This window comes from Zingiber officinale, chromosome 9B, assembly GCF_018446385.1.
Source record: "Zingiber officinale cultivar Zhangliang chromosome 9B, Zo_v1.1, whole genome shotgun sequence".
NCBI classification, from domain to species: Eukaryota; Viridiplantae; Streptophyta; class Magnoliopsida; order Zingiberales; family Zingiberaceae; genus Zingiber; species Zingiber officinale.
The window spans coordinates 97,749,991-97,761,028 of record NC_056003.1 but is presented as its reverse complement, the minus strand read 5'-3'; the positions used below and the strand labels follow the sequence as shown (position 1 = coordinate 97,761,028).

The following is an 11,038-nucleotide window of genomic DNA, read 5'->3' as shown; positions in this document are numbered from 1 at the left end:
TACAATATGTGTGATGGACAGGTTTTAATTAAAACAGTTGCTTATATTTATATAATTTTTATTAATCTTAGCTCATAAGAAGTTACGGCAACAATAACAATACATAAATAATAAAAAAACTTAGGAAAATATTTGTTTGAATAAAATCAAGATTAAGCGTGTGAAAGATAAGACATTTCACTGGTCATGAATGCATCACAAGATTGGTTCAACGCTAAGAGTGGACATTCATACGGAACTTATAAAATGAAATAAATCTTTTTGTGAACAAGTTCTATACTCAAACAATAAAAAAAACAGTTAATTCATTTATATATGTTCACTACTCGTGCATTGAACTAAAACAAAAGGATTTAACATCTAGTCAAAAGTGCATAAGTTCGTTTTTATACCGGAGGTTCTTGTTTGTAGTATACCAGTATGCATGTTGTCCGAAAATCTTTAATAGCAAATTCAACCTTTTTTTCTCATTCCTGGTTTACATGCAAATTTTTCATTATTTCGACTCTCTAATACACATTGATTTACCTAATTATCTTTATTTTTTTTATATAAAAGATCTAAAATAATATATAATTTCTAATAGATTCAATAATATTTAATTAGAATCTAGTATATTTTCTATCAATTGAGCAACTTCAGGAATCGATCGCCAATAGATCAATTTGTCATGAGGGAACATAAGTTCTCATTATTTTTTATAGGTACCAAAAGTTTAAAATGATGTATAATTCCTCTTAAATTCAGTATCATTTAATTAGAATTGAGTATATTTTTTATCCAATTAAGTACAACTCTTTCTCTGATTGATCAATCATTGGGGGATATACGGCCGAATCGATTGGTATGAACTCCCAATCAATTGGTCAAGCGGAAAAAAATCAAGTTCAATTTGATAGAAAATATAATAAATTCTAGTTTAAATATGCTGAAGTTAGGAGGAATTATAATTTATTTTAGATTTTTTATATTAAAAAATAAAAAAAAATTACAGGCAAGAAATGAAATGAGAATAAATTTGCTTTGGAAACTAAGGAAAAAGTTAAATTTGCTATTAAGAGTTGACAATTTGCCCTTAGTACAAGTACCGAAAGTAAAAATTCAATCAAACTTCTCGCTGAAAACACCTTTCTTACACCATGCAGCCACTTTCGCTGAAAACACCTTTCTTACATTTCCACTCGTTTCTTCAAATAACTGCACTAGTAAGCAAAATAGGTTTACTGAAACATATTTGCTGACTCTTCCGTCCTGTGCTTTCAAACTTGATGAATAGTTTGAAAGTGAGATCGATCGTCGAAATCCCTATCTGAAAACCCTGAATATTCTTCCTTCTAGATGACTTGTAACCTAAACCGAGTTGAATTCTTGTGTGCCTGTCTCACCTTCACGTCACCACTTGCCCAGCCTCCATCCCACCAAACAATATTGACGTAGCTCAATTGACACGTAGTCGCAGGACTTCATGGCAACCGCAAGTTATGGTCTATAAAATTGATGCAGCAGCTCTTTAATTCTCTATCTTTCATTATATTCGTCGTCAAGTTTTCACAACGTGCAACTCGGTTCAATGTTTGGTGGCATGAAGAGATTTAGGGGTGCAGCAGGTGGAGACGTGGAGATGCTCGACAGCATGGCTCACGCGCTGATGCTGCTCTCGCACGGCCGCACGGGCGGCGCCGCAGGCGGAGAGTTCTTTGACGCCTCTGCGCCGTCGGCGCCGGCGCGGGTCTTCGAGTGCAAGACGTGCAGCCGGAAGTTCACGTCGTTCCAGGCGCTCGGCGGGCACCGGGCGAGCCACAAGAAGCCGAAGATCGCTGCGAGTGATGGCGGCTGGGAGGCCGCGAGGCCGAGGGTGCACGAGTGCTCCATTTGCGGCCTCGAGTTCGCCATCGGTCAAGCCCTCGGTGGCCACATGCGGCGCCACAGGGTGGTGATCCCCGAGGGATTGGCGCAGGGGGCGATGGCCGACGAGGGGGAGAGGCGGAGGAGGAAAACAGAGGAGAAGAGGGCGCTGCCGTGGCTGGACCTCAACGTGGCGCCGACGCCGACAGCAGAGGTAGCGGCGGAAGCCGCCGCCTCGTGCCGGAAGAAGATTTTTGGGTTTGAGCTTGTAGACACCACGTCGGTGGCGGTGGATTGCTTCCGCTGACCCTTCTCGAGTTATTCCTTGATTTATACATCCTTTTTTTTAAAAGAAAAAAAATTCACTGTGTATACGAATTTGTATTTATTTTCTTATTTACAAAGTTTGTATTTTACGAATAAATGTTAATGAAAATAATGCTGCTTTTATTTTATGGCAAAAATTAAATTGTCATCATTGTTTTTTTTTACTTAAAATAATACAACTATCCTTTAATTATTATTCCTATTATTATTTTATCTATATCTTCCGTCTAAATCCTATCCTTAACTATTACTACAATTGCAACAACAGTTGTATTTTAGATTGTAGTTATAATAACTACAATTTCATAATTATTATAATTATAATAGTTATAATAGCTTCATTTTCGTAGAAGTTATAATATGAAAAATAATTTTAATAAAGAGGATTAAAATTTTTTGGAGTCTTTTAACAAACTTTTAATGATATTTTTTGGAGTTAAGACGGGCAATTATGGGTTACACCTCATGACAAATGTAAATTTCTAAACGAGTTTCAATTTGATAAATTATATATCTCGTAATTCAATTCGGGTCAAAAGTTATCAAAGTTTAACTAACATTCACGTTGTAACAGCTATGATTTTGTAGTTGTTATAATTCACCTAGTTTAGGATTTAGATGAGAAATATAGGTAAAAGATAATAATGAGAATAGTATAGTAGAAAATAGTTGAGTAATTATACATAGGGTGAAACATTCTTTTTTATAAGAAAAAATTTAAAGTGAAGTATTATCTTGACGATTCTAAAAATAAAGGATGTTTTTTAATTTTTTCCATTACTTCTATGATATGATAGATAAATAGAGGATTGAAGATTGAAGCCTTAGTATAGTTGATAACTATATAGGTAGTTACTAAAATATTTTGGGTCAATTTCCAATGTGTCAAAATAGATCATTGGGTGCTTGCCCTCTCCCATGTAAACGGTTGTTGTGTTAGGGAAAAATATGATCTGTGATTTATGCCCCTATATCTAATCAAGGGTTGATGATATTGAGCCGCCTAGGGTAAGTATTATCACCTTTTGCTCCAATAATAAAAGATTGAAGTCTCAGGCCAATGGTGCAACGGTAAAGCACTTTCTCAATTTCTGAGATAATACAACGTATTGCGAGTGACCTTGAAATAAAGGTGGGCTCAATAATCAAGATGATGTGGCAGTCAACGTCCAGGAGGCATAAGGGTGTGCATCATCAGATAGACCACTCACTTTTGAGGCTTAGCTCCTCGCTCTTCAAACACAAATCTCTCATCATACAACCAATCGGCCCCATAGCTGCTCGGACTTATGGGGATCAGCTCTCCATTTCTCAGCACCAAGGCACTAAGCATGTAGCCGATTGGCCCATGAGTCGGTCGAACTTACAGAGCTTAGCTCTCCACTTCTCAACACCAAAGCACTTAACATATAGTCGGTCGACCCAAGAGTTGGTCGGACTTACGAGGCTCAACTCTATATTTTTCAACCCCAAGGCACTCAGAATATAGCTAGTTGACCCAAGAGTCAATCGGACTTACGGGGCTCAACTCCCCATTTCTCAGCTCCAAGGCGCTCAGTATATATCCGATCGGCCCAAGAGCCGGTTGGACTTATGGGATTTAGCTCCCCATTTCTCAGCCCCAAGACACTTACCATATAGCTGGCCAATCCAAGAGTCAGTAAGACTTACGGGGGGCAACTCTCCATTTCTCAACTCCAAGACACTCAGCATATAGCCGGTTGGCCCAAGAGCTGATATGACTTATGGAGTTCAGCTCCCCATTTCTATGAGCCAAAGCACTCAGCATATAGTTGGTCGACCCAAGAGTCGATCAAACTTACAAGGCTCAGCTCCCCATTTCTCAATGCCAAGACACTCAGCATATAGCTGGTTGGCCCAAGAGTCAGTTGGACTTACAGGGCTTAGCTCCTTATTTATCAACGCTAAGGCACTCAACATATAGTCGATCAACCCAAGAGTCAATCAGACTTATTGGGCTCAACTCCCCATTTTTTAGCGCCAAGGCACTCAACATATAGCCGGTCAACCCAAGAGTTGGTCAAACTTATGGGGCTCAACTCCTCATTTCTCAGTGCAAATGCACTCAGCATATAGTTGGTCGGCCTAAGAGCTGGTCAGATTTATGGATTTCAGCTCCCCATTTCTCAATGCCAAGTCACTCAACATATAGCCTGTTAGCCCAAGAGTCGGTCGGACTTATGGGGCTCAGCTCCCCATTTTTCAGTGCCAAGGCACTCAACACTAGTCGGACATCCATGGCTCAATTCCTCATTCTTCATGGGCAAGTCTCATAGCATATGATCGATCGACCGAAAGTATTGGTCGGACCTTTCGGGACTTAGCTCTCTACTCTTTAAGGGCAAAGCTGTTGTGGTCGTTGGCCGACTAGAAGAGGCGTTGAATAGCCCTGCACAATTAAAACAAAAACGAACTTTCTCGGAATTTAAAAAAACACTTGCATAAAATAAAATAAAGAAATAAACTAAAAGATGAGGCTCACAGATTTTACTTGGTTACAACCGGGGAGGTTGTTAATCCAAGGAAATGTATCACACTAAGTATCTCCTACAGGCAGAGAGCCTCTTACAGCAGTGAAAGCACAAAGAGATGAAGCTAAACTAACAAAGTGAAGCGCACAAGTGTTGGAACTCAAATTGCTTGTTGTTATTTAGCTTCTGGACCAAGGTTGTATTTATAGTCTTGGTCAGGGCGCTTGGAAAGGTTCTAGGCGCCTGAAGTGGGATAGAATTCTATCTCTGACACAACGGTCAACATCCACGTCGGATGTGGATAAAAAGAGGTTCCTGGCGCCCGGATCCTAAAAGTCAATAAGGTTGACTTTTTTAATCCGGACCCTCTGCTCCGGTGCTGCTCGCCTTGGTCCGGGTCTTCCACTCCGGCTCCGCTCGCTTAGGTGATTTCGGCTATCCGGAATAGGGCTCACCCGAACCCAACTTCTGGCCTTCTCCTCGAGTAAGCTTCCGCTTCAGTTTCTTGTACCTCGAAATCGTCGCATGCTTCCTTTTCGTCTACCAGTGTACTCTTCCGTAGCTTCATCCCTCGGACGCACTGAGCTCATCGGCTCTCTTCCGTGCCGACCTTCTCGCTAGCTGCGTCTTTTGCTCCCCGAGCAATCTTTCGCTCTAGCTTCTCGTCCCTCGGAAACATCGACGCTCCCTTCTCGTCCGCCGGTGTACTTTTCCGCAACACCTCGTCCCTTAGATGCACCGAGCTTGTCGGCTCTCTCCCGTGTCATCCTTCTCACTAGTTGTATCTTTTGCTCGACTTCCTAGGCTCCTAAGTTCCTGCACACTTAGACACAGGGTTAAACACAACAGGACCTAACTTAACTTGTTTGATTACATCAAAACAACCTTGGGGTACCAACAATCTCTCTCTTTTTGATGTGAGCAACTCAAGTTAAGATAGGGTAAACAACTATAAATTTAAAACAATAAATTTTACAATAAAGCACAAAAAGTAAAAATTTTAAGCTACCTCCCTCTAGACTTAATTTTCCCTTCTCCCTCTTTGATCACATAAAAAATGAGGTAAAAAAAAAAATCTAAGGGTCACTTTTATAAAACTCTGATTCCTATGTAAAAATTTTATGAAATAATCAATAATTTCCTCAGGTAAACAAAATTTTTTAAAAGAATAATTTTTATAGAAATTTTGGTAAAGTAAATTTGATACCAAAAAAACTTTAATAAAAAAATTTTCTAAAGAAAAAAAATTCTAAATTTTTTTTTTTAAAAAAATTGTGCAACATATAAAATATATTTTGGTAAAGCACAAGTTTATAAAATAACTTTAAAAAAACTTTAAGTTAAAAATGAAAAAAAAAATTAAGTTAAACAAATTTGCATAGAGAAATTTAAGAATTTTCCAAAAAAAAATTGAATAACTATTCAAAGCATTATCTAATTTCAATTTTAATATTTTATCAGTTAGTCAATTAAATATTTATTTCAATATTTGGCTTTCAGGCTATGGCGAGGCACAAGGTTTTCTTGGTTATTGGATCATCAACCAATTCTAGACAAAGCCTCATAAGGAAATTAAACGTTTAATTTTCTTGCTGAAAGCGTTAAATCTAAATTAAAGTTCAGGTTAGACAAGACTTTGGAACCCAATATAGGTTCCAGCCAACTTGATTAATTAGGAATTTCTTCGGGACATATTTCTTTGAAATATTTCTAATTTATCCTTTGTAATATCTAAAATATCAATTTAAGTTATTGAATTTTCTAAAACTTGTATTATATGAGCATGCATGATTTTTCAAGTTACTTATTTCTTTTTGCAAAATATCATTTTCTAATTTTATTTTGTCAAACTCTTCTAATGGGTAAGATTTTGCTAAAATTAATTTTTAATTTTTAATTTCTTTTTCAAGTTTGCAACAACCTTTGGTTAATACTTTCAGAAATTTAAATAACTTGACAGGTGGGAGAGATCATACGTGACTTACCTTGTCGACTTCGTTATTCGTAGCTTCCCTGAATTGCTGCTTTCTTCCGATATAGTTCCCCCTTCATCGATGTTCTCGATGCTCATTTTGAACGAGCTTGCTTCGTGTTCATCTTCTTGATGACTTGCCATTAATGCAAGTCCGGAGAAAGCCTCAACTTTCAATTCGAGCGACGTATCGTCCCACGTCGCCTTTAGAGTCTTATACTTATTCGTTTGGACATGCTTCTTTCCTTTATCTTTGTCCTTGTTCCTAAGCTTGGGGCAGTTGTCTTTGATGTGCCCTTCTTCATTGCAATGGTAGCATCTGAGCGTCCTTTTCTTTCTACCCTGCTGATGGTTAGTTTTTCTTGATTTAAATAACTTTTTAAAACGTCTTACCATCATTGCCATTTCTTCATCCTCGAGAGAAAATTCTGAATCTTGTTTGTCCATCCTTGCCTTAAGGGTAATGTTGTGCGTCGGTTCCTTCTTTGTATCTTCACATCTCGACTCATGGATTTCAAAAGTTGAAAACAACTCTTCTAAGATAACAGTTTCTAGATCCTTAGAGATATAGTTGGCATCTACTAATGATGCTCATTTCGTATTTCTAGGGAATGCATTAAGTGCGTACCTTAGCGAATCTCGGTTGCTTATCTTATCTTCGAGATTCGAAAGTCCGGTGATGAGCTCCTTAACTCTTGAGTGAAGGTGTGTTATGGTTTCGTTTTCTTCAAATCGGAGGTTGGTGAGCTGATTACGAAGTAAGTCCCATCTCGCAAGTTTCGCCTCCGAGGTTCACTCGTGTAGTTCTAGGAATTTCTCCCAGACCTCCTTTGCGGACTCATAAGCTCCAATCCGGTTGACTTCTTGTGGCAGTAGTACGCTTAGCAAATGAAACTCTGCCCTGCCGTTTGCCACATAGTCGGCTTGTTCCTTCTTCATCCATTGATACTTTTCCTTGCCCTCGGGTGCTTCAAAACCAAATTCCATTATTAATGATAAATCAAAATCGATTTTGAAAAATACCTCCATTCTCTTTTTCCAGCTCGCGAACTCCTCGAATTTTGGTGGGTAGATACTTGGTTCGACCATCGTCTTTGCTTCGATCGACGGTTAGTCCTCCTGAAGTGTCCTGACTCTGATACCACTTGTTGTGACCGTTGGCCGGCTAGAAGAGGGGTTGAATAGCCCTGCACAATTAAAACAAAAATGAACTTTTCTCGGACTTTAAAAGAACACTTGCATAAAATAAAATAAAGAAATAAACTAAAAGATTAGGCTCATAGATTTTACTTGGTTACAATCAGAGAGGTTGTTAATCCAAGGAAATGTATGACACTAAGTATCTCCTTTAGGTGGAAAACCCTCTTACAACAGTGAAAGCACAAAGAGATGAAGCTAAACTAACAAAGCGAAGCGCACAAGTGTTGGAACTAAAATTGCTTGTTGTTATTTAGCTTCTGGACCAAGGTTGTATTTATAGTCTTGGTCGGGGCGTCTGGAAGGGTTCCAGGCGCTTGGAGTGGGATAGATTCTATCCCCGATGCAACAGTCAATATCCACGTCGGATGTGGATAACAAGAGGTTCCGGGCGTCCGGACCCTAAAAGTCAACAAGGTTGACTTTTTCGGTCCGGGCCCTCTGCTCCGGTGCTACTTGCCTCGGTCCGAGTCTTCCGCTCCAGCTCTGCTCGCTTGGGTGATTTCAGCTATTTGGAATAGGGCTCACCTGAACCCAACTTCCGGCCTTCTCCTCGAGCAAGCTTCCGCTCCAGCTTCTCGTACCTTGGAATCGTCACATGCTTCCTTCTCGTCCGCCAGTATACTCTTCCGTAGCTTTATCCCTCGGACGCACCGAGCCTATCAGCTCTCTCCCATGCCGACCTTCTCGCTAGTTGCATTTTTTGCTCCCCGAGCAATCTTCCGCTCCAGCTTCTCGTCCCTTGGAAACATCGCATGCTCCCTTCTCATCCGCTGGTGTACTCTTCCGCAACACCTCGTCCCTCAGATGCACTGAGCTAGTCGACTCTCTCCTGTGTCGTCCTTCTCGCTAATTACGTCTTTTGGTCGACTTTCTGTGCTCCTAAGTTCTTATACACTTAGACACAGAGTTAAACACTGTTGGTGCGGGAAGCATCCGACGATCGAACCTGAGTTTTGATAATGGTAAAAGATTCAAAGTTAAGGTGTGTGGTGATCTAACAGTCTGAATGAGATTGCAGGAAAGTCCTAAGTGTACTTAGGCAAAAGCCCTAACTGTGGTTAGGCAAGGTGAAAACCCTAGGGGGTGGTAACCCTAGGTCATAGTGTTGAAATGTATACTAAAAGCCTAGCTTTTGTATAAACATTTATAAGAATCACATTGGTCAGGTGTCTACATTTATATATACCAAATGTAGATGTTCAATTAATTTATATTGTAGATAACATAGTGTGTGGTGTCACACACAGAAGATTGTTTTATCGGTTCTTTATAAATTATAAACAGTAGCTCATGACTAAGATGGAAAGGAACAAACCATTGGAATAGTCGTAGTGTAATTAAGCATTAGTTTATCTTGACTAATAAATTACACTAGTACACTTTAAGTGTATTGAGCAGGACCATTTAAGGTAAGTTCTTTTTATACTGATTTAATAAAAGAACTAGACCTTAGTTATTATGGAAGTGTGTGCTCTTAATACTAATATAATAACAAACACATATATTTAATATTTATTTTTTGACTTATCAAAGGGTGAGATTTAGTTCGATAAATCAAAATGCCGATAAGTTGGGAAATGATGTTACTTATAGTGTGACTTGTTGATTATAGAAGGAAACTGTGTCATAGTAATCTAGGTTGATAATGTCCCCAAGAGGAGCTCATAAAGATTGTCATGTTAAACCCTGTAGGTAGACTTAGTCCGACATGACGATAAGGTTGAGTGGTACTACTCTTGGACTTAGATATTAATTAAATGAGTTGTCAGTAACTCACTTAATTAGTGGACATTTGACATCTTAAACACAGGGAGACTGTTGGAACCCCAAGGTTGGTTTTGGTGTGATCAACAAGTTAAGTTAGGTTCTATTGTTTTCTAACCTTGTGTCTAAGTGTGCAGGAGCTTAGGAGCACAGGTACTCGAGCGGAAGACGCAGCTAGCGAGAAGGACGGCACGCGATGCGTCCGAGGGACGAGGCGCTGCGGAAGAGTACATCGGCGGACGAGAAGGAAGTGTGCGCGATGGTTCCGAGGTACGAAAGCCGGAGCGGAAGATTGCTCGGGGAGCAAGAGACGCAGCTAGCGCGAAGGTCGGCACGGGGTGCGATCAAGGGACGAAGTCTGCGGATGAGTACGCTGGTGGACGAGAAGGGACACGCGGCAATTCCGAGGGACGAGAAGCCGGAGGGAAGCACGCTCGAGAAGACCGGAAGATGGGTTCGGGTGAGCCCTATTCCGGATGTCAGAGATCACCCAATCAAGCGGATCCGGAGCAGACCGAAACGGGACTTAACGGAGAAGTGGTCCCGGACAAAAGTCAACCGCAGTTGACTTTTCGCGCGCCCGGAACCCGATTTTGACCAAGATCGCGATTTACGCGATCGAACGTTGGGGATAAAACTTTATCCCCCCCAACCCTTCCAGGCGCCCCCAAGGCTATAAATATAGCCTTGGTCGAAGCTCTTCATCGATTCGAAATTGTAAACAACACTTGTGTGCTTCCTCTGCTTAGTTTAGCTTCTTTCTTTTTACATAAGAGGCTTCTTCGCTGAAGGAGCTCTTAGTGCGATCTTCATCCTTGGATTAACAACCTCCCGGTTGTAACCAAGTCAAATCGGTGCCTCGTTGTTATGCTTTATTTTCTTTAATCTATTTTTATGTGTTAGCTTAATCGCACGAGAAAGGGTTGTGTTTGATTTTCAGGCTATTCAACCCCTTCTAGCCGCATCGGTCCTACAAGTGGTATCGAGCCGAGGCGCTCTAACATAGCGAAGCAACAAGATGGCGGATCCAACATCCACGCACCAAAATTGAAGGGACTTCGCTATGGAAAAAGCGAATGGAGGTATTTCTTGAAACAGATTATGATTTATTACTAACAATGGAATTTGGCTATGAAGCACCAGAGGGCAAAACAAGAAATCAATGGTCAAAGAAGGAGCAGGCTAACCACGTGGCAAACAAGAAAGCAGAATTTCATCTGCTAAGTGTACTTTCAACACAAGAAGTCAATCGAGTCGGTACCTACAACTCGGCAAAGGAGCTTTGGGAGAAATTCCTTGAGTTACACGAAGGAACATCCGAAGCCAAACTTGCAAGACGGGATTTACTTCGTAACCAGCTTACAAACCTCCGATTTGAAGAAGGTGAAACAATTGCACATCTACACTCGAGGATTCAGGAACTCATCGCCAGACTTAC

At 40.3% G+C, this 11,038-nt stretch overlaps 1 protein-coding gene across 1 annotated transcript; it reads left to right on the top strand.

Annotated features, from left to right (window-relative positions):
• Positions 1-1,526: 1,526 nt before the first annotated feature.
• Positions 1,527-2,309, top strand: LOC122024854 (zinc finger protein ZAT12-like). The gene has a single exon (XM_042583579.1). The coding sequence runs from the start codon at positions 1,571-1,573 to the stop codon at positions 2,150-2,152; it is 582 nt and encodes a 193-aa protein (XP_042439513.1). The 5' UTR covers positions 1,527-1,570; the 3' UTR covers positions 2,153-2,309.
• Positions 2,310-11,038: the final 8,729 nt, after the last annotated feature.